Source organism: Perca flavescens, chromosome 9 (assembly GCF_004354835.1).
Source record: "Perca flavescens isolate YP-PL-M2 chromosome 9, PFLA_1.0, whole genome shotgun sequence".
Classification (NCBI taxonomy): Eukaryota; Metazoa; Chordata; class Actinopteri; order Perciformes; family Percidae; genus Perca; species Perca flavescens.
Window position 1 is genome coordinate 20,200,211 of NC_041339.1, and position 24,502 is coordinate 20,224,712.

General features: G+C 43.0%; 1 protein-coding gene across 3 annotated transcripts in view; it reads left to right on the plus strand.

Annotated features, from left to right (window-relative positions):
• The window catches only part of ttll7 (tubulin tyrosine ligase-like family, member 7), a 67,594-nt gene extending 43,297 nt beyond the window's left edge, over nucleotides 1–24,297 (plus strand). For 2 of the 3 annotated variants that reach the window (XM_028586944.1, XM_028586946.1), the window contains 8 exons: nucleotides 3,572–3,658; nucleotides 5,967–6,195; nucleotides 8,204–8,499; nucleotides 9,690–9,824; nucleotides 13,401–13,481; nucleotides 15,312–15,472; nucleotides 17,612–17,785; nucleotides 24,020–24,297. In XM_028586944.1, coding sequence (XP_028442745.1) covers nucleotides 3,572–3,658; nucleotides 5,967–6,195; nucleotides 8,204–8,499; nucleotides 9,690–9,824; nucleotides 13,401–13,481; nucleotides 15,312–15,472; nucleotides 17,612–17,785; nucleotides 24,020–24,140 — 1,284 coding nt within the window. In that variant the 3' untranslated portion in view covers nucleotides 24,141–24,297. Of the gene's footprint in view, nucleotides 1–3,571; nucleotides 3,659–5,966; nucleotides 6,196–8,203; nucleotides 8,500–9,689; nucleotides 9,825–13,400; nucleotides 13,482–15,311; nucleotides 15,473–17,611; nucleotides 17,786–23,183; nucleotides 23,289–24,019 lie in introns of all 3 variants that reach the window. The other variant, XM_028586945.1, reaches the window with a different exon arrangement.
• Nucleotides 24,298–24,502: the final 205 nt, after the last annotated feature.

Below are 24,502 nucleotides of genomic sequence, written 5' to 3' on the forward strand. Positions count from 1 at the left end.
AAATCTGACGGACATGGTACCAACCTGACTCGTGTTTGCTGCCTTTGTGGGCTTCTCTGGGCCATGAATTGAAAAATGTCATGGACTGTCACACTATCAAAATAAATAAAACGTGTTCTAATCCTAGCGATAACATGGTGATGCATTGCAGAGCCTGGCTTCATTGCTGTGCGACAGACAACACACCCACGGGTTACACTGGTTTGTACAGGGTTTGCATCACCCTTCTCCCCACTTCCATCACAGTTAGGATGACAGGTATGCATCAAATTGTTAGTTTTGTTAGCTATCTATGTTAGCTAGCTGTTTTCAGCTGATGTGGTGGTGATGGCACAGTGGATATGACACGTGCCTTTAGTATGGGAGATCTGGGTTCAATTCCCACCGTGATACATCAACCAATGTGTCTGATATACAGTATAGCAACTGTATGTTGATTTGGATAAAAGCATTGGCTAAATGACATGTAATGATGTATTCCCATTCCTCCATTTTTGTCACATGGATACTGAAAACAAAGAAATATTGTTGAGCAGGTGCATGCTCAGCCGGCCTGTAGCGCTCTGCCAGTATAATAAAAGAGCAGAAGTACACAAGTGTGTGGGAGCACTTCACAGTCAGTGCAGTTCCTGTCAAAGTGGTCTGCAAGCTCTGGACATTAAGCAGAGGGATATAAAGATTCGTAAGGGTGTGGAAGTAGTCTGTTTTGAAAACAGTAAATAGCTTTTTAGCTGGAGTTTATGCTGGAGATAAAACAACACATTACTGATGTGAAGCGCCTGAAACCAAGACCAGCCAGTATCATCCAATAGACTGGGCCCTATCTTGCAATCAGCGCAATTGCCTTTGTACACCGACGCATGTATCATTCCTATTTTGCACCCAACGCACAGCGGACTTTTCCCTCCACAGACGTACGTCGGTAAATTAGAGAATGTATTTGCGCTCCCGGGGGCGGTTCAGCGAAAAGAGGAGGCGTGTTCCGGCGCAAACGTTACCTGGTGCTATTTTGCAGTTTCAGAAAACAGTTGACCACTGACCAAGAAAAACCTGGTCTAAAGTCAGTGGCGCCTTATTCAGATGCTATTTTAGGGGCGCATGCTTGGCCATAATGTAGCGTGTGCACAACGCGCATACACTTCTCTCATCTACATGGACGCAGCAGTTTCCATTTTTGCAAACCATACATAATTACAAAGAAAAATATTACTGAAAATGCGCTTCAGGTGTTTGGATAGATCAGTCACTTTACAGTACAGTCCTCAAAAAGTCGCAGCATTCTTTGTGGCTTGTTGTGTTTTACACAACATTTCCATGAATCATGGATGTGTTGATGACATAAATGAAGAAATATTAGAGGAATTAAGGAGATGTGATGTTGAACTACGGTGGGATTGGACACTCCTGGTGGAGTGGGTGGACGGAGATGGAGTGGGGAGTGGAGGAAGGGGCACAACAGGAGCAGGTGGTGCGTTTGGAGGCCCACGCTCCATGGCTGCAGCAATCCTCTCCAGACTTGTGGAGATGCGCCCGAGAGGCCGCAGCAACTTCGCCACCCGGCCAAGACGGGCATTTATTACTTTGCCACATCTCGGACAGCTCCCGCTGACGTGTGCCAGGCAAATCCGCCGTTATAATAGCAATCCGCCATGGAACAAGCGCGCCTGCTCTTAAAGGGAATGTGAGATGACGCTCTGATTGGTTTATTGCACATTAGGCCCAAACCACACCTAGCTACTTCAGACCAACCCATTTCAGATTTGCGTCGGGCGCAAGACTCATTTATCCCGCCGTTATTCAATTCAATTCAATTCAATTCAATTTTGAATTCAACAGCAGAAATTCAGAACTAAAGATCTGCACCATCTACAGGCATCCAAAGTAATAGTGCCTGCTCTTTTTTACAACTGCAGTTTGTTATGTAAGAATCTTTTTAAAATTGGAATATATTTTTATGCTGAACAGTGGGAGAAGAAGTGTCACTGTCTATCCTCTCTCCACAAAGCCAGTCCTTACTTTGAAGTAGAAATGAGAGGAGTCCTGAGGTTTTTTTTCCATCTAAAAGAATAAGCCCAGTTTTACCTACAGTACAGAAGTTTTCTTCTGGCTCAGGGGTATGTGTTTTTTTTTTGTTTTGTTTTTTTACGATGGGAGGAAGTAAATTCCTAACCACAGAAATGGACAAGACAGCGTCATCTGTCAAACAGCCAAGAAATATGAGAGAGTCAGAGAATGTCAAGGTAGAAGCTGCCAGCACTATAAATAAATTACGGCTGTTTTAACATAAATGGATAAAAATACAAAAGTTTGCTGGACAGGACACACATGGTCCACCAGTGCCAAAAAAGTACTTTGTTTTGACCATATAGTTTATGAGCTGAGATCATTGGCAATAGCAAGGTACTGTAACAGGCAGCTCCATATTATGTGGGCCTAGTAAAAATGCCCTTCATTTCTAAATACATTCTTTAAAGTAAGGCAAAGTGCTTAATTATCAGGGTTAATCAACATAAACATTTCAAAGTTTGGTTGTTAGCTCTTATACAATCAATTTAGTGCATACTATGTTACAGCAGCCTATCCTATAATGAATAATAAATGGCTGGGCACAATATGTTTTTTTGTAAAACTTTTTTTCTTATACCTGCTGGGGTTCTCTCGAGACATATTAGCAGCTGCAATCTTGGGGACGAATACTGCAGGAGACAGCTGACATACATATTTTTCAACCCAGGCCACATTACTTAATACTGCCTGAACGGTTTGATCAGGCTACAACAAGAAAAAGTTCTTCCCAACCCTGTTCAGGCTGACACATACAAGTTACCACAACATCACACACATAAACGATTGCATAGTCACATAAACAGGTATATATAAACTAAAAAGACACAACAGAAAAGCATCATTTAGAAAAAACCCATGTATGCGTACTATAAGTCTTGTAGACATGGAAGTATGCCACTGTACACATACATGTACGCATACAAATGTTCATGCACAACACAGAGAGCCAGGGGCACTGTGTCCTTTTTACGGGCCCCAGAAAGCAGCTTGATGGCTAATCTGAGAGAAAACAATTACTTTTTATCTGTATTTGAGCGTCAAGTAGGAGCTTTTCATGTCCCGGCCGTGAAGCAACATTAATCACCTTTGCTTGCATTTCAGCTACGGCCAAATGGACAGGGCCCCAGCATATTGGCCATGGCCGTGACTCTTCCTTTTCCAAATTCAGCCTCTATGAGCGCTGCCAAATAGCAATGCATGTTCAGCCAGGGTCTTTTTTTTCTAATCCCTAGATAAGGTGCATATGCCTGTGAAGTCAAACTTTTTCATCCTTCCCCCCCTTTTTTAATAATTGAAGTTTCTTATTTTCTTACACCTCGTTTTGACTTCAAAGTAATTACAGATATGACAAATTGAATTATTCCTTATCAGTGTATCATCAAGATTCAACTACTCTTTTAGTCTTTGCTGATGCTTGATACTGTATGTTCCCTGGTGTAACATAAATCATCACCTTTAGCATATTCTAATTTACCTTTTGTTTTCGGTATGTGTTGGGGTGTAGGAGGAGGACATTTTGGATCTGCTGGAGCAATGTGAACTGGACGACGAGAAGCTGATGGGCAAATCCTCCAGGCAACGAGGCCCTAAGGTGGGTGAGAGTGAGAAAGACGTTGGGAGAATAAGGGCCATAGCCTCTAGGGAACTAAGAAAAAGTGCAAAGAAGAGTGTCAGGGAGAAAGAAAGAGAGAGGGAGGGGAGAGGCAGGTAGGCAGATGCCCACAGAAAGCATATAGGATGTGATTCAGAAAAATAAAGAGGGGGGTAGCGGGTTTAGGCGAGAAAGAAAAGAATCAGAAAAAGGCCCAAAGAAAAGACCTAACTCCCCTAGGGGACAGCTGTCAGGCTGTCTCTGTCGCTCTCTCCGTGCTATCTTTCTTTCTGTCCATCTCCCTCTCTTTCGCTCTCTCCCTCTGTCACATACACCTATACGCCCCCTCAATTTCCCACGACAGCACATTACTCCCTCCATCACCTTGCTTCACTCCCCTCACTTCACCTCCATCCCTTTTCTCTCTCTCTCTGCACATCTACATCCATCCCTCACTCAAGGGCTAAATTGGCTGGAACACTCAAAGAGTGAGTTAGGGACTCGACAGGGCAGTTCAGTGCTGCATTAGAGAGGCCTTAGCTGGAATAAGGACTTGTTCAGACGCAATCACTGTTGTCCAAATTAATTTGGACCCCATCAGTTTCGATGTTGCCGAGTGTGCTGAAAAAGACATTGAGAGCAGTGGAAAGAAAGAGCTGTGACGGATAGATTCACTCCTTTGGGTGTAGCGCTCGCAAGCCATCTGGTAAAACTGAACCAGCGAGTCTGCGAAAGCTAGAATAGAGGACTGAGACAGGATTTTAGGGAAGGAAGGGCCGCTATGGTTTGTTATCGCTGAGGACATGTTCAGACGCAGAGGACGAGTGGTCGAGAGCAAGGAAGGCAGGAAGTAAAATAGGGGGAGAGCTAGCAAGTGCCTTTAAGTTTCCTTCCTCTTTTTCCTCTTATTTAGTGTTTTTCACTCCTACCTTTCTGACTATATGGACCTGATTACATTTTGTTCCTTGTGGTGTTGGCCTCTGCATGCACCTTTCTCCACAGCTCACCATTTAGTGTGATTTTAGCCAGCCACTCTCACTCCATCATCCAAACTTTCTCCCTCTCTCTCTCTCTCTCTTCATCTGTTCAGTGTCTGGCCCTCTCTTTGTCTTGCTCTCCAGTGTTTATCTGCCGTCTGTTCCTGTCTCCTTTTCTCTCTCTCTGTGCTCATTTCCGTTGGCTCCGTCTATTCAAAGCCTCCTCTCTGTTTCTCTCCACTCCCATACTAAGATTCACCTTTTCCTCCTTTTTATTTCTCTCCCCATCAATCTGATGTTCCCATCTTCCCTTTTATTCTCCTCTCATGTATTTAATCTCTCTCTGTCTCTATCCTCCTCTATCACTCACCCGCACAGCTACCCAGCGGTGACTGTGTAAGCCTTGTGATCACTTCCTGCCCATAAATTTGGGTGGCCTGACAGCACTGCCCGAGCTAACTGCTGAATAACAGATGTATAAATGCTATATTAATGCTAAGCGTGTCCCCTTCCAGGATGTGAAATAGACAAGACTCAACTTAATGAACTCTTTGCTAAAACAAAATAAAAAATGTTTGTGTTTTAGGGCTGATACAGATCATGATTTCACATGTGCAGAAGTCAGCCACTTGTAGTTTTGGTTATCGCCCAAATAGATATTAAAGACAAGAAGCAACCTGTTTCAGAATTAAAGCATCACAGTTGCAATTACATTGTGTCATTTACACATATATGTTAAACATTTAATACTTAAAGAAACTTTGAAACTTATACTTTGAATTAAACTTTTACATATCAACCAATCAGGTCAAATTTGTTAAATGTACAATGACTCGTGTTCCTGTTCATAGTTACAGCCAGGCTTATAAAGTAGTGCATGTATAATTGTATATCTGCGCATAATGAGCCTTCAAGCAAACATACACACGTGGGCTAGCGTGTCACCAGCAGGTCTCCCAGTGACAGATGGTAATGGGCTGAGGGTGAGGAGAGGCTGAGGGAGGTTGACAACATCTCAATGTTTTTATATATATGTGTGTGTGTGTGTATGTGTGTGTATGCTTACTCACGTACTTATGTCCTTGTGAGATGCTGTTTGAGTTTAGACCTTTGGAAGGATGACATTTCATAAAAATGAGGTCATTTTGGATTGTGTAGGGCTAGGAAGTGAATGCAGTTAGTAAAAGATCCCATGAAGTTAAAAGTGTATGTGAGGGAGAGAAAGAGCACGATGTGTATGTATATATATACTGTAGAATATATGGATCTATGTGTGCACATTCGGCTGTATGTCTCATGCATATCTATGTGTCTGTTTTTGTCCCCGCCAGCCCATGACCGCCATGCCAGAATCCAGTCAGACACCAAGGCGTCAACGACCGGACTACCTGGCCGACTTCACCAGCGGCAGCAGCGGTGATGACTCCTGCTCCTCCTCAGACGAAGAAGTAGAGGAGGAGAGGAGGAGAGCCGGAGGAGGAAGAGGAGGTGAGAAGAGGGAGAAGAAAGTTTCCTACGACCTTGGGGAGAGCAAGGAGAAGAATTTGGCTGAGCGCTCAGGTAAAGCAGCAGGATGTATAAAATTGTCTTCATAAGGAAGCCAGGGCGTGGGGGTTTGACAGGGATGTTGTTTCCTGCAATCTCTTTTTCTTGCTTTGTTTGCTTTCTTGTTTACTTTGTATTTATTTTTTGCTTCCTTTCTCCTCATTTTGATTGTTCTCTTTCCTCCTGCCCTGTTTGTTAATTTCTTTGTTCTTTAGCTAAAACCTTCCATCTGATTACAGCGTCATTATGTAAATGTGCACAGTGAGACACCAACACATATACACATTTTTAATATTTCTGTCTCAGCATTTGTGTCCATTTCCATCTTATCGGACTATGACAGAACGAACGAAGTGCAGGCAGGAGAGATAGCGATTGGGAATGTACTGTATATAATGATGCATAAGGAAATTGTAATTGATGCTGTGATGCTACAAGCACATGACATACGCTCCAGCCTGGTACTCTTTTCATGGTTATACAGTTTGAAAAATATTCATAGTTGTACAGAACACATTTCCATATACATGCACACACACTTTTTTAAATACATATGCTGAGAGTTTTGCTTTGATCAGTTCCTACTGTGCGCACGCACACACACACACACACACACACACAGTCTCCAGCAGTAGTGTGGTACAGGTTGTGATGATGTGAGACAGCAGGGGCGACATTACAGATGTTCATCAGCCCGCTAGTATTAATGTGCCTAATTGATGTGATAAAATGGTAATAGGTCCTTGGATTTTAATTAAAGTGTAAGTAGGTTGATACTAGTCTGTGACGCGTGAAAAGTGTCTATTTGTTGCTGAAGTAAAGGAGTGTTCTAGGTACACACTGCTGGACACACACAAGCACACAAAAGCACCCGGGCACGCACACGCACACAGACAGACAGACACACACACACACACACACACACACACACACACACACACACACACACACACACACACACACACACACACACACACACAGAGCACTGAAAAGCACTTAAGGAAAGTATCTTGAACAGGGCAGTTCCACTGAATAGAAGGTGACGACAAAGAAAAAAGAATTTGATTGAAAGAAAAAGGGAGAAAGAAACACCTTTACCTTGAAAACACCTTGAGCTTAATGCTGAAATATTCCCCGCTTTATAGTGAGAGTGATAAGTCTTAAGCATTCCCACTATTTCGCATAAGTCACATACATCAACTCACTTTCAACTCTCTGAAGAGGGCACCTTTCACAGCAGTCTATGTGCCGACCTTGGAAAGAAAAAAATTCTCGCTGCATTATGGGCTGCCAGTTTTAACTGCTCAATAGAGAGGAGCTCATTCTATTTGTCACAAAATAAGGGACAAAGCCATCAAAAAGCCCAACTTTTGGATATGTGTGTGTGTGTGTGTATATGTGCTTGTGCAGAGAGAGACAGCAACCCTGCCAAGCCCTACTCTATACCAAGCCACAAAGGGCTGCTAGGCCTAAGCCCCATAATGCTCTCATTTGGCAAAATATCCAAACCTCGGAAGGTTCGGCAGCACACACAAAAAAGAGAGACACTTACGATCACTTGTGTGCAAACTTGATGTCAGACACACACACGCTGCACGAATAGAAAACACACTAATACACTGGCTGGTAGACAATCTGGAGGAGTTTCAAGCGTGACGGAGAGTGTTAGTATGGGTTTTCAGCTTTATTACTGTGTGTGTGTGTGTGTGTGTGTGTGTGTGTGTGTCTGAGAGAAAGCTGCTCTTTAATCCATCCCCAAACCAGACAGGACTACTGTTTAGTTTTTGGTTTCCACTACACATGCTGCGGTCATAATAACACACACACACTGGGCCAGTGTGCCAGAGCGGGAATTTTAAAGTCACACTTCATCTCCAAAGCCACCCGGCAACGGATGGAAACCAGAGAGGAGAGCTTGACAGTGACTGGGGCACTGAGACAGGATCAGGGAAGAAAAGAAATTGAATTGTGACAGTGAGTCAGTGTTCCTCCCCCCTCCCTTTCCCTCTCTGTTTCCCTGCAGGTCGCATGCACTGGAAACCTCCAATCAAGTCGCTCAAACCCAGCCCCGCCCCCTCTGCTTCCCCAACACTTTCTGGTCCAATCAGGCGCTCCATCTCCTGCCCTCGCTCCATTGCCTCCCTCTCGTCGCCCAATGAGGTGCGGGCATTGTCCACCAGGCCTTCGCCCACAGTTCCCATGGCCACTCACCTCATCAGGCCGAGCTCCGCCACGCTGCGCTCTCACTCGCTAAGCCGCAGTGGCTCCGCCCACCGTGTGCCTCACAGCAACAGCCTGGGGACCATCCACTCCAACATAGTAAGATACTCAACACACACACAAAGTGGGATTTACCTTTTACATTCAGAATGTGTCATATAAGTTGTCAGTCACAGAAAAGTATACAGAATTCTATTTAGTAAAGTGGTCACATTGCTCATTGTGGCAATCCTCTGCTGATCCACTACTCTGAGTAGGTTTAAAGTAAACAATTAAGAATCATTTTTCAATTCTATTTCACCAAAGTCTGATGCAAAAATTTACTTCTGCCATCGTTGCTTTTCTCCTCCTGTGGCATGTATTGTATCCTGGCCCACTAGGAATCTCTTAAGCAGCTCTTTCAATACTCTATAGCCCTACTGTAGTCTTCTATTATGTTGCCATCTGTTGCTTTCCACCTGCCTCCTCCATTCCCCTTCCTTCTTTACAAGTATGCTGGTAGGCTTTGGATATAGTGGAACAAAATGAAATGCAGCAGAACTTTTTAACATTGAGAATAGAACTGGAAAACCTTTGCACAGAAAAGGCCATGGAGTGCATCAATTGTAATCTTGTATCCTGACACCAGAAATGACAGGAGAATCTTCCTATCTTTTCCTATTTTTTTTAGTGTCTTGCACACTTGACTTTCCCATGGGAATTACACACATGGTGACAAGTACATTCTGGTACAGCATTAAATAAGGAGGTTAATTTCATATATAGCATGATGCATGTTACTGATACTGCTCTGTTTTAACTGCTATGTAAAGAAAATAATGATAATAGGTGGCAGCAGGATTATAAATGAATTATCACTCAGGACAACAATGCCTGTTCATTAAATGCCAGTGAAATGTTAAATGCCCCCTGATAATAATGACTAATATTCATAATACAGTAGTTACACCGTACACCCTGCTTACATTGTTTGGACATGTTAACAAACACTGTGCAGTGCTAATGTACCTTAATACTCTCTTGTGCCTAGGTGATTTGGAGAAGCCCCCTACATAAATTAGTATTAATCAAATGTTCTCTGACACATAAAAGTCAATTTGCCTTTATTGCCACTAGAAAATACCATTCATTTATAGGTAATTAATAATGAAAACAATTCTTAATTGCAGCCCTTTAAGTAATTAAATCTACTTTGCTCCAAAAACAGTGTTAAAGGGAAACCTTTTTGCTTAATATTGCTTAGTATCTGTATTCTCATTTGGTTTCGCTCCACCTGTGTGTGTGCGTAGGGCGATCCGCTGATAAACCTAAGGAGCAAAGAGCAGGAGGCCGAGCTGGTGCGTCAGACTCTGGCCGTACTCACCGCCATGAGGATCAGGTTTCCAGGCAAAACTGAGGAGGAGGCAGAGGCTGTTCTGGATGAGGTTGGTGCACTATTTCTATTGTATTTGTGTGTGGATTATGTTATTAAAAAAATAATGTATTAATCTGTATTTTGTGTGAATCAAAATTATTCAGAAAAAGCAGCTCTCCGCCAGGTGTGTCTCCTTCTCCTCTCCCAAAAGCGTTGAATCTCACTCAGTTGTCCCTCCCGGCTCTGTTAAGGCCAAAATACACCAAATAGTAACCTAAGAAAAAGACTGAAATTAACAAGGAAAAAGAAAGTGGGAGTGAACAAGTATTGACCAGAAATCCGGGCCCACTTTATTCCCAGAGCCCCCTCTGTGGCCAGGTGCGGTCACTCTGCAGCCTAACTAAAAGTGACCTCCTTGCCTCTCTCCACAATAGCCTGTCCGCTCTGGCTTGGCTCCCATTGTCTTTCAAACGACCCCAGTGACAACCTGTCGGTCAGTTTGCAGCCGCGCGCTATTCCCCACTGCTCCTTTGTATTAATCAGTGCCTCCTCTATTTCTGGTCAGATCTCTGTGTCCTTCCATTTGTATGCGTCTTTGCACTTGTGTTTGTGCTATTGCAAAAGCTCTTGCTTAAATTGATGTTTCTGTAAAATGCTACTGTATAAAAGAATTGGTTCATATGGTCGACAGTATTATCCTGGGTTAATGGATGTAAATTACATTTATTATGCATGCACTGCTGCACAGGATGCAGGCTGCCCAAGAATTCAATAATAGGTATTAGTTAACTAGCTACTATTATATACTAATACTAGCAGATATAACACCCACTTTAAGAAACCAAAACTCTGTGTTACTGTATTGCGGTGTGTGTGCAGTTTAATACATTAATTTTCCAAACGTCTTTATTTAGTTTATGGAAAGTTTTTCCAATAACAAAAGCTGAAATGGATATTGCATTTTGTCAACGCAATAAGAAAGAAATCTAAAGAGAGGCACCTTCAACTCACACCAGAAGCAAAACACATCAGCGGCACAAAAGCACTATGAAAGCGTTCATCCGTCCACTTCACACTGACTCGTTATGGCCATCGCTGTCCTCAGAACCAGCCGGCTGTTCAGCACCACAGCTCATGCGCTGCTGAAAAAGCAGCAGCCAGCCAGACTGTCTTCACCAGGCTGACTAATGACAGAAATACCACCAAAACTACATGTTTAATGGAGGGAAAAAAAAAGTTCTTAGTTGGCTACATGAGAAGTATACATGAAGAAAATGGCTACTAGCCAATTAAAGTAGCTGGGTGGCAAAAAGCCTTCCAGTCCTGCGTATCTCTGTGTACAATGATGTCTCCAAAGGAAAAAAAAAAGAGAGGCAGTTTTTCAACTGACAAAATGATTTGGCAGCTTCTCGACTAATGATTAAGGTCATTGATGTTTTGGGGGCAGCCCTAAAATCTTTACATGCAAAATCTTGCACTGAACCATTATAACCTTTCAAACATAATTTGGAATTGTCAAAATGACACATGATAACATGTTAATAGATTGTTGTTGTAATGCACATAAGATCCTTAATATTAACATTGACGTAATTATAAAAAATTTATTGCTAATATTCAGTTACGTTCATAGGTATGTAAGGGTGAGCGTGTAAAGCGTGTAGTTGTTATGATCAAGGTTAAGTAAGGGCAAGCCACCAAGTAATTAATGTGAGCCCATACAATGTCCACACAAGAACAGCAAAAACTGTTTATGTGTGTGCGTGACATCTGGGTGTGTCAGGGTCGTGAGAGACAATTACCAGCACACCTGTACTGTTAACAAACCCTAATGAGAGCGCCATGGAAACGCAGCTGAGCAGTTGCACCTGCACTGTTCTCTCTTTGCCTCAAGAGAGAAAGGAGTGTTCACATGAAAACAATTTATGTTTTCCACGTTAAAGTATAGGTCTAATTGGGCTAATGGTGTGTTTCCATCCCACTAATTGGCTTTTTTATCTTTCACTCAAAACCTGCCTTTTTGGAACCATTGAAAGGTGAAATGTAAGGAGTATGTTTTGTCGTGCTTTAATTGAGGGTAATCTGTGTACGTACAAAACAAATGTGACAAACGGGCGTACGTCTTACCACACGAGGTTCATAAGGTTCTTATTGAGAAAGAATGCTAAACAAGCAAATAAGAAACTTTCTGGAAAGCGAACACAAGTGTTCAGTGTATACCTCAGCTCTGTATCTGTGAATCCTTGCGGATAGTTTTTTTGTGTGTGCGTGTCTGTGTGTGAGTAAACAAAGTTTACACTGGAGCCTCCCAATGGGAGCACTGTTTGCAAGGGAATTTAAAATGCTACGTGAGAGGTTTATGTGCACCAGTGGGTAGAAGTAGACTAAGTCAACAGAGCAACAATAACAGTGCCTGTAGGTACACAATGATGTTGGCACTAGCAGCAAGTGCATGGGAATATCCAGCACAGCTTTTGAGCGTAACGATACATGCCCCAAGGATTTTTGACACACCTACAAAACATAGGGTTTTTCTGCTTATGTACCAAAGATCATGACTTGATTTTTTTATCCCTGTTATTCCTGAGTTGTGCTACGAAAAAAAAAAAAAACCAGACAAGCACTGTATTCTGTAAATGCTCGCCACATTTTACACATCATTTTGAAAATTACCTCAAGTAATTTTTTTTCCACAGAGCTCAACATTTACATAGTTGTTTTGGCTCAAATATAAACAAAAGTACTCATGTTCCAGTAGAAGTACAAAACAAGGTTTTGCGTATAGCATCCAAACTAGTCATGAGAAATTAAATTAAAGCGATGCTTTAAAGCAACATTATGTAACTTTTCCCGCTTCGGTCCCCCTAGGTTGTCTCATTGGAACTACAGCTTGCGCTAAAAGTTTCATAGTGTCGCTTTAAATTCTCTGCCTCATCATTGAAGCGGGAGATTTAGTAGTAGTTTTGTAAAACTGTCTGGCAATTGGTCTGATTGCAGAACTACTCTCAGTACACACTGAAGGCAAAATGACAAGACACCAAACGGATGTGCTGCAGTAAACAATCTCTCCCCTTTTACACTATATTTCCTGTGTTGCTGAGTATCACGTGCCAGATGCCAAAATTCGCACAAGCATTGCAGCTCTATCCTTAGTGGTCCTGTTATGTTCGAACATGGAACTTTTCTATAATGGCGACCTGTGTGAAAGCCAAAATCAATGACGTAAACAGATGAACCCAGCAATGTTACAGAATCCATGTCTGGGCTGAGGTGTGAAAGAATGTCTGAAAGGTTGAATGTGATACGGTGGGAATGAGCTCTAGACTTTGTCCGCACATTCTTATAGTTATAAAATATAAATTTAAAGTACTAAAGTTTAACTGCACTCCATCTGGGCATCTTTCTAGTCTTATTTGTTTTTATTGTTGTTACCCTGGGTTTTGACAGAGGACTGGTGGGAAACAGTAGATGTAATACAATTACAGAGGAGTAGACCTGCAGTGTTTGTTTATTGGTTCAAAATGAAAGATCTTTAAAATACTGAGGGTGTTGCTTGATTGTTGTTCTACTTTTTAAAGGAAGTCTGTTTTAAAAACATGTTTTGTGCATGTTTTTCCTTTTTTTAACCCTGACTTCTCTTTCACAGATCCTAGACAACTGGAAATACCACAAATCAAAGGTGGCCTCCTATTGGCTAGTGAAGCTGGACTCTACCAAACAGCGGAAGGTAAGTCCTATGCTGGAATCAGATTGCAAGATATCTGAGCCAATTTACCTCTGACTTGCCCCTCAAAAGAAATAGAGGACAGTTTGGCTTAATTTCTTCGGTAGCTACCAATGCTCAGCAGATCATCAGTCTAAACTTTTTAACTCCTGAACTGATTCATGAGACGTTTAGGGTCACCTGATTATTTCAAACCTGTTACCACCACATTTGCTAGAATCTGGATAAGCAGTCACTGCTTCCTAACTAGATCATAACCCCCGACAGACAATGATTAACAATTCAACAAAGAAGAGAAAAATTAGAGGACTTTCGTAATAGAAAACGAGGAAAGGCTGGTGGAAATGTGGCATTGAGCTGCAGAGATTAACATGCCCCCAACTGTACAAATCTGGCAGGTATGTGTGTTTGACAAAGATAAAGAGCTAACGTGTAAGTGAGAAAACCTGAGCTGCATCTAGTTATTATTTTTAATAAATCTTAAAAATGGGTCACATTTATCCTTTGACACCTGTATAAATGTCCTGCCTTCGCCCATGCTCCCACACAGTCTATACTGTCACCCTGTATAGAGTGGACGTTGTTAAAACTGGAGAAAATGTCACCGCTCCTACCTATTCCTTTGAATGCTTTTGAACAACTTTTAAAATACGAAGATAATACCCAAATCAAACTTTAAAGAAAAAAGACATGCATGTAGATCATTATCATGTCAGACAGCGAGAGGAAGAGACACCAAATAGGATGTAAACAAAACAGAAGAGGGGACAAGACGTGAAATGGCATCCAGTAGGCGTGTCAGTAATGATGTGATCTCTCAGCCGCTGCTTTCTGCTGTGTTGTGGGCTGTGGCGTAGCGAGCCAATGTTTTTTATTTGGAGTGGAGCAGCCTAATGAGCAGCAGGCAGAGGTCAGGAATGTAGCACCCACTGCTCTGCCATCTGATTACCATACCAAAACATATCTGTGTGTGTGTTTACTCATCTATCCGTTTGTCTGAGTGTGTATGCGTGTCACGCTCGCCTTATATTGCTGTAGGGAAATCTTGCCTCTTCGCATCGCAAACACACATGCACGCACACACAGTCAGACGGGCACGTCAGTAATGAGGAGCGAGGAATCAAAGTCAAAAGAGCCACAGCACTGCACTCTGAGCGGGGTGAAAAGAGAAAGAAAAGGGGAGGAAGAGAAGGCAGTGAGGTGGGTAGGGAGGAGGAAAACGAAGAAGGGAAGATGGAAGGCTGGCGTAGGTGTCCTCAGACCGCCTGGGAACTTCTGACACCTTCTCTCCAAGACTGACGTCGGTGCAGCAATTAGTCCTCCCCCATGCTCTCCACTGTCTGCCCCAGCATTTTTTTTGTCCTGCTTCTACCACACACACACACACACACACACACACACACACACACACACACACACACACACACACACACACACACACAAACACACACACACACACACACACACACAGGCTGTATGGCTGTGCATGCTTTAACACAAATGCAGAGATAAACCTGCTGAAATCCTCACTACATATGTGTATGGTCTGATTAAATTAGGATCAGGATGTGTTTGTTCATATACTATATGTGTACTGTATGTGTGCTTACTGAGTGAATGCATTAGCCTTTGGGATTGCTAGTTTTAAGGTAAGATAAAAAAGAGAAAAACATCTTACAGTTGAAATAAATGCCAACTCATGCATATCAATTCAGAAATGCTGTTGCATTATGTAATTTAGCATTCATTCCCTTTATTATCACATGCTTGGTTTAAAACTTTTTCCCCCTCTGTTTCCCCCCCCATCTCCTTCTCACTTTCTCTGTCACTCAGGTGTTGGACATTGTGCGTACCAATGTACGCTCAGCACTGCAACGGATCTGGAGGGAGCCGGACGTAGAAAGTCTCCACCTCTACCGGCTCTTTAACCGCGTCTTCAACCGGCTTCTCTGGAGTCATGGCCAGGGCCTGTGGAACTGCTTCTTGAACACCGGGTAGGCCAGTTGCCAGTTGCCAGGTTGTGAGCTGAGTTAGGGTGAGAATGAAGTGGCTGGGGTATACTTGAAACGAACTAGTTCGTAAGCGTCATTTGACCACATCACAATCCAAGGTGGGGCGAGAAGCCTGCCAACATGGAGAGAGGAAAGCAAAGAAATTTAAATATGTTTAACTGTAATTGGTGACTTAAATCAAGACCAACCTACCAAGACAAAATTAGAGTCAGAAAGAATACCCTTGGAGGAAATAGAGACGTTCATGGACACTTATGTTTTTAATTCAACACAAACAAGTGATCACACTGCCGGCCAATTACCGCCACTATTTCGTCTCCATAACTAGAAGTTCACGCACCACGCAATCTCCCTGTGTCCTTAAGCCCAGTGTTCGTCAATATATCATTTTCAGTGACAGCACGGACAATTTGCGATTTTTATTCAGTATGACGAGGGAAGCAGCTGCAGCTGAATGACAGAGAATGAGTGACAGACCAACCAGACCCCGCTGCACTTTCTTGAAAGCTCCTGGGGATGAAAGAAACATGTTACTCTTCGGAGACGGGGTGTAAATTAAGGTCACAAATCTAGGCTGTTAATCAGGGCTTTTTCACAGGTGAGAGCAAGAAAAGGAGAGGGGAGGAATGGAAGCAGGAAGGAGGTGAATGAAGGCCTCTTAGTACTTTTACTATAATTTGTTTCAAATACTTTGAGGTTTTCATTTGGCTTTCATATTTTTCTACATTTTTGATGTCACAGTAAGTGGCTTCCTACAAGATGAGTCACAGCAGTGACAGCCAACTTGATCATGCTTATATAGAAACCCCATAACAGCAGACACACACACAAAACTACTGTTTGCCATCAGTAGTTCACATTGGCTTTCACATATTTTGCTTCCTTTAAAGGAACACATTAGCAGCCTCAGTGTTACAAATGCAGCAACACACACACACACACACACACACACACACACGCAGACAGCTGACATGCAGACAGCTGCTGTGCCGGTAGCTTTTCATCTCGTCTGTGATGAAGGTGTGACCTTTTTGCATCTCTTCCTCTCCATATTCTTTACAGTTCAGTTGTTCAGTGGCCGTGTTTCCCTCAACACAGAGGGCTCAGAGGGTGTAACTGAAGTCGCTGCCCACAGCTCTCCATTTGCTTCCTCCCTTACTTCCTTGGCAGTCGTAATTAAGGGAGAGTGGGGAAGGGATTGAGCGGGTGATAGAGATGAAGGAGATGATAAGCAGAAGGCGAGATGGGGAGAGACCCGGTGACAGAGAAAAAGCGGAGGGGAGAGTGATTGAAAATGAGACGTCGTAAAAAAAAAAAAAGGTAGAGAAAAGATTGGGTGGAGGGGTAGAGGCCTGGGAGGATTAGCCTAGTCTCAGCTACCCCTTGCAGGCTGCGCCCCATGCAGCTTTTGTCTGACTACAGCTTGCCTGGACGATCCAGCTAGCTTGCTAGCCTATCGTCCGACCCCTCCCTACAACAGGCCACGGCCCAAACACGGATAAACCCAATAGGGGGCCCCGATGTCACGCAGCAACAGAAAAGCGGTGCACCGTGAAAGCACACTCCAACTATTCTCTGTCTCTTGTTTGATATTTTATCTAAGGGACTTAACAACAATCAAACGGCCTAGCAGCTATTGTGGCCAATGAATTCAACAGGCTTTGAAAACGACTTAGAAAGAGAATGGAAACACACACACACACACACACACACACACACACACACACACACACACACACACAGTTTTGAACTCTTTCAGAGGAAGCATCCCCGCCTCCCAAAGAGTGAAAGGGGGTAGACATCAAACGTACCCCCCTGGGTTGTGTGTCTCAGTTGTTGAAGCTCTCTCACAGTGAGGGGTATGTCCGGGGTTGTAAAGGGGGTTAACTGTACTTGGATTTGTTTCATCCTTCCTCCCTGTGTGTCTTCCTGCATGTCTGTGTGTGTGTATGCAAGTGTGCATATGATAAGTGAATATGACTTAAGCTGTGTGTGCATCATGCATACACATGATGTACTGTATACTTGTGTATATTGATGATTTTATTGTGATGCTAATCTTTTACTGTTAATCGCATTTCACTCTGTGTCTGTGTGTGTGTCCTCTCGTTTGGTCTCCAGTTCATCGTGGGAGACCATCTTCAGTAAGAGCAGCGAGGTGGTGTCACCCCAGGAGCTGCAGTGCTGCCGCAGGCTGGTCCAGCTGTGCCGAGACTGCCTGTTGGTCGTCTACAAGTTTGTCTCAGAGTCCCGTGGCTCTCTGACCGGACTCAGCCCTGAATGGGACGACACCAGGTGAGGAGGACACCGAACTCTTTAATGTCTTCCCACTGAGCTCTTTATTTTTTTCCGAAAGATTCTTATAGATTTCCTGCTGTAATAGATAGTTCAGTATGCAGTAGGGTGGCTCTACAAGATTCAAGGATACAATGGGATTCAAGAGTCTACTGGTAGGTCCCAGGTTAAAGCTGTACTCAGTGTCCTTGTGCAAGATGTTGAGCTCTTGCTCTGGAAAGGGCATTGATCTAAATGCCCAAAAAGTCTTCAGACCCATAAATAGATTATTTTCATATCTTATATCAACCTAGTTTATAGATTAAACTAGTGCACATCTATATGGTCATAATAACGGTATCAAAACACTATAAAACGACCCAACACACACTACACATCACGGGCAGAAAAGTAAGCCTACTAGGATACTGAACCTGCGTTAAGGTTAACAGGAGACATCCTTGGTGTTAGGAATAATAATTATGGTGTCTTCCTTTGGTTGATTTTTAAGTCCAGATGGAAACTGGTTAAAGCTGAGTTTGTTAAAGCAGTATGAACCACAGAGATGCCTAGTTCTAAACGTTTTAAAACTTCCTTTAAAAGACAAAAACTACATGAATTAACTTTGACGTACAGACAAGAAAACTTTGATTTCAACAGCTATCATCGTTTAACCTCTCTCAGGAAACATTTCCCCTCTCCTCTCCATGGAGACTCAGAGCAATCATCTTCATCACATAACCCCGATAAAACAAACAAAAAAAATAAGCCTCATTCTATTTTTAAGGTGATCCCCGCAGGAGACAGCAGCTCAGGTTTGGAGTGAACGAACTTTTAAAGCACATATGCTTTGGGCTGGCAGACAGGGAGGGAGGAGGGTGGGGAGAGGGAGAGAGGGAGTGTGCTGTTAACAGGAAATAATGGCCCACAGATTAGCGCTCAGGTTAGCCCAGGGCCCCCCGAGGCCTGCTTAATTCAATTAGAGCCCAGATGAGCCTGTGCAGCAAATGACCTTATGAGAGAGAGAGCTCCTTTTTTCCTGGGGCCTTGCGTTGCATGATTCATAACTCTAGCGCATATTTTAACAGGCTATCACTTTGCGCCCACAGTATAAAAACCTCAGCTGAAGAAAAAAAGTGTGTGGGGTTTGTGTACAGTCGTAAATATAGTTATGTTTGACTAATCTGACATCGTTGCTGTTGATTATTTTATCTTGAGCATATTTGTTACGAGGATAGATTCAAGAATATGAATTAATCAGTGGACTATGTGAAGACTTTAAGATAAAACTGTAATTGGATTTAATAACTCGAGCATGCACAACATGACACACTGGTGTATCCAATTGTTTGCAGTAGGTATCCTTGAGAGTCCATGTAAGCATGCATTGGTCTGTCTCTCCTTATTTCTTCTGTGTATATATTTGTCTGTGTAAAAAAGCTTACCATTTGCTGCGGGACCAGCCTCTACCCATGGCTCCACCCCTGCTGCTGTCGCTGCCGCTTCTTCCTCCTCTTCCTCCGTCTCTTCGCCCCTTGACGCAGGTCTCTGCTTGGTTTAGTTCTGCTAAACCCCCCCCCCCCTCCCGCCCCCATCTTCCAGCACCGTCGCTGTTCCCTGCTTTCTGCTGCTCCCCACCACCTCACGGCTGTAACAAAGGCTTGGTCCCACCTGCCCAATGAGGGTTGCATTGGCTGCACAACCAACAGTCTAGCATGGTCTCCTCTCCTTTCCCTCACTAATATTCAAATAAGTGATGTTTGGAATGACTCATACAGCATGAGAATCAGATATGTTTCAAATGATCTGATGCCCAAAACTATAAACAATGTATTTGAAATGAAGGAGATAGGAGAAGGAAGCATATTAAGACTGTTTGGAGCACCGTTTGTCCACACCGCAGCCATTGGGCCAGCTTGCTGTACATCACCAGCCAATCACCCTGCTGCCACATGCTTAACTATGCCTTTCACTTAACTCTTTTATCAAGAGCAAATTATCCTGAGGGCATTTTCAGTACGAGTAGCCTCAGTGGGAACTGAGCGCCTCACCTGCACCGCATCAGTGCCATGATCAACCTAAGCTATACTCTCTTCTTGTCACAAGAAGACAGAAAAATGCTCGGCTTGCATCGTGTGTTTTACAGTTTCACAACGCAAGCGGTTCACATCTCTCCATCAGGCATGCAGGGAACAGTCGCAGCCCGCCGCCACTTCAGATAGATGAGAAGCAATTAGGATTATTTTCTTATTGCACAAGCTTTCTACGGGGGTAAATTGTGTGTGTGTGTGTGTGTGTGTGTGTGTGGAGTGTGCATGTACATGTCATGTGACTGCTACGCAACAATCATTCTTCCCTTCTCAATGTTTCACACCCGAACTAACCTCAAACTATTTCTCTCGAGCCATGTCCACATCCAACTGACATATACATTTAAAGGATAGGTTCTGTCTGAAACAATACTCACAGGCCCGTACAGTTTGTACATCAAAACTGTTTTCTGGTTGTCTATACTTCCAGTCACTCAGATGGGGGACAAAATCCACAGTCCACAAATATTCTTAATGCTGTTTTCCCATTCATAAGACAAAACACAAAAGAGGGAATTTCATACTAAACAGTCTTCATTTGGAAGAAGATACCCACTTGATTTGTCTAACTCAGACTGCTGAAGCCACATATCAGATTCAGCTGAACTTTATAATGTATTTTTGCACGGAAAGAGAATTGTGGATTTTGTCCTCCATGTCTTACATTAGAGTTGCAATAGTAAGGACACCAGTAACAATTACTGCAACCAGTATCTTTCAATGTACTGTACGTATGTGAGTATTGTTTTAAACATGCTTGAAAATATTTGGTCCTATTCTTTAATGTAAACTTAATACATTATTTATTATTACAACATAATTAGGTTTATTTTATCAGGGTTACTTCACAACTTCACTGAACTTAATGCCAGAAAAAAAAGAAAAAAGGAAAAATAGCGGGTCAAGTTCCGTTTCCTTTAAGAGGAGTTGTTTTGATCCAAAGATGAAAACTAAGAAGTGTGAAATAAATATATATGCATCAGTTGTGTTTGAGAACACATTTTTGACACCTGTATACTGTGTATGACATTTCTCGAAGGCTAAAGTGGACAGATATCTTAAAGCGTCTAGTTCAATATGTGATCACACACAGAAAATTGCTTTTTTGGAAGACAAGTTCCGACTACTTGAACTATTTTAGACATTCAAATTAAACATAATATATTCAGGCCAATTTGGCTCCTTTGAACTAACTAACTAAATATCTGCACTGTCTCTTGTGCATGTACACACACACACACACACACACACACACACACACACACATGCATAACGCATACAATGGCAGAGCTCTTGGCAGCCTTTGGCACACGTCAAAGTGGGTCTGTTGGCCCGGGGTCTTTGCGGTCTCCATTGTTGACCACACCTGCCCGCTTTTGTTGAAGCATCCTTCCTCTGTTGAGTGCCCTCATCAGGTGTGTCAACAGCCACATGGGTCTTAGCAAAGTCCTTCAGTCTGTGTGGGCAGATGAGAGGAAGTAGCCAAATAGCTTCACTAATGACTTTCTTGTTAAGCCTGGAATTACTGTCACTACCCAAAGACAATTTTCCCATGATGACAAAAGTTTCAGATTCTATTAACTTTCATCTGTCTGAAAAGTGTGGCAGTAATTAGGGTTAATAGGGGTGTTGAGCTGAATGTGGGCTGCAGATAACCTTCAAGCCTCTTTGTACCTCTTGGTTTATGATTGCGTCAGCTATTGCGGCAGTCTTCCTCTCCATCCTTAGTCATGGCATTTTGTTTTGTCTGGCCTCCTTCTAATTTGCTGTGGCAGTTGCATCTCGATAGAGGACTTAGGAGGAGCATTGAAGGCATGTCAGTAGAAACAGTGGTAGGTTGTAGCTGTGCATGTAAGGAGCGGAGCAGGAGAGTATATTTTTGTCTCCCTGTCAACTTATGGATTGAAGCAAAGCACAAGTGCATGGACAAGACTCCCACTGGCTTTCAAGCATGCACGCTGTTGCCAAGATCTTCTTCATGATCAAAAGGAGGACGAACCTGGAAGATACCGAATGAGAGTCCAATTAAATATAGCCTGCAGAGACAGCGGCCGCTTGGACGTGAGAAGCCCCCCCACCCCGCCCCTCGCCACGACCAGCATCGTGATGCTTTCTATGAGCAGAATATTCTCAAAGTGAATAGCAGAGGATCTCTGAAGAACATACACTCGGGCCCCAAATGAATGTTCAATATTTGATTTTCTTTCTTTTTTTTGACTGCCATTTCCATACCTGGGCTTGGGGGTTTCAGTGAAAGCCTCATGGAAATGAAGGGGAGAAAGAAAAAAAAAAAGAAAAAGAAAGAAATCACACCACAAATCCATGAACAGAATCCCAATTGATGAATACTGTGAATCTACGGTGATGGTATAAGGTGCCGAGCAGGGGGAAAACATAAGAAATGTAGAAGAAATGAATCCAAGGGTGACACAAAATCGTTGTATGGAATCACTAAATGTCACTTTGAAGACTGTACTTGAGAAGCAGATGTGTACGGCTTAGAGCAAAACATATCCTGCCCTCCTGTTCTCTTGGGTTTGAGTGGAGTTTAAGAAGAAGGGCCGGACCGAGCCCTTGTTCACCGAGTCCAGTCAGAGCCGAAGAAGATGTGCTGGAGGGATACCTACGGCCCACTTGAAGCTGCTTCAAGTGAACTTTACTTGGACTAAATGAAGTTAATTTGAATCCCTTCTAACTCTCCTGAGTCGGGGGCTGTGCTGAAGCAGACGCTCTCAGCGACGTGTGCTTTTTTTTATTTTCCTTTGGAAGAAACTGCTCGGCTAATTTGTCCAAGAGCTACTTCACAAGGAGAGAGAGCTGTCAGAGAAAAAGTATGCTATCTCTGCACCAGCTCAAAAGAAGATATTATTTCTTCACTCTGTAATCCTCAGCCCCAGTGGCTCCCTTTTGATTAGATTGTCACATCTTAAACACTTCCACAAGGACTATTTCTTTTGTCCATTGTACTCGTTTAACTAAACGGGTATTAGATGTACTTTTTTTTAGCTAACAACTTTCTGCAGATGTGGCAATAAGGTCACATAACGTATAACATCACAATATAAGCAGTGTGCTGCAAAAGCCCCTAAATGTAAGTCATTCTTCCAACTGATCAGTCTGGAAGAATTCAAACCTTCCCCTGTCTCATGTTTTCTGAAGAGTACCCCAACATTTGCATAACCTTTAGTTAACCATGTCCAGGATTTGATCATATCATCTGACATTCCCCTGACAACCATATCTGACTCATTTCCAGTAGCTAAGGAAGATGGGAGCAGGATTCAGCTCCTCCTGACTCTATCTCAACCTGACGCTGGTCTCATTCTCAGGTACTGGAACGCTGTTAGCAGGAGCTGCCTCACTGCTCTGTCTCGGTGGAAGGTGTCATAGAAAAGTCTTAGAAAGGTACTGACGCCTATGCCTCGGAATGATAGGTGAGGATTTTCTGTTCATGATACGGCATATCATCTAATTAAACGGGACTGTAACCGAGAGCATGATGTGTATTGAATTTTAGATTTGGTACAGTACATAAAATTAAAGCTGTAATGATAATCGATTACTTAATCAAATTAATCGTAAACTATTTTGATAATCGAATAATCTAAATCTAAAATTGATAATTAGCACTGATAATTCTTCTAAGCAAAAAGCCAAAATATTGCTGTTTCCACATTTCAAATATGAGTCTTTGATGCTTTTTTTGTCATACATGATATTACACTAAATATATTTGGGTTTTGGACTGTTGGCCAGACAAAACAGGACATCTTGTCACCTTGGTGTGTGGGGAATTATAACCGTCATTATTTTCTGGCATTTTATAGACAAAATTATTGATTAATTGAAAAATCGTTAGTTGCAGCCCTACACAAAATACCCCAGATCATATGGATCTCACAATTTATTTCTTTTTTCTCGTTTTCAAAGTGAGAGTGGTCGCAATATCTTGAAATCACCAGGCTATTATTAAAGTGGAAATGTGCAAATGGAGACGGCCATAAAATGGTAGAATCAATATATGAAAAGTGTGCAGTGTGTGGTCTCAGTGCCAAGCACTAATGCGCCCTGACCTCTAAATTGTGACCTTTGCATATCTAATCCTCTCATTATGTTCATCCTCTCCCCTAATCCCTCCGTCCCTCGCTCCTGTCCGTCTGTCCAGGTATCTGCTGCCAGTGACCTCCCAGTTCATCATGAAGTGGCCTTCGTCCAGCTTTGGCCGCATCTCCTCGGCCGTTCCACACTCAAGCAGCCTTTTCGCCGCCAGGATGGGCCACTTCTGAGGTCACCGTGGCAACCCTGGCTTCCGACACCTCGCCTTTTGACCTCAACTTTCCTCCCTTGACTCTCACGCAGCCAAACTCTGATCTCAACAAGTCCGGTACGGATCTGATCTCTAGGTAGCTCTGGACACCTGACGGAGCCTCAACAGGGGCCAAATCCCCCGTGGAAGACCAACAAAGAAAGGCCGGATGATTTGGGATTGCTAAAGGGTCTTGTTCAGTTTAGATTAGTTTGGACTGGCCTGGACCAGCAAACCACAGGTACCCTCGACCGCTATAGCCCCATTAACACCAGACAATGGGTTTACCCCTCTTTTCTCATTGTAATTGCCGTATTATACCTGCTCACTGTACAGTTATAA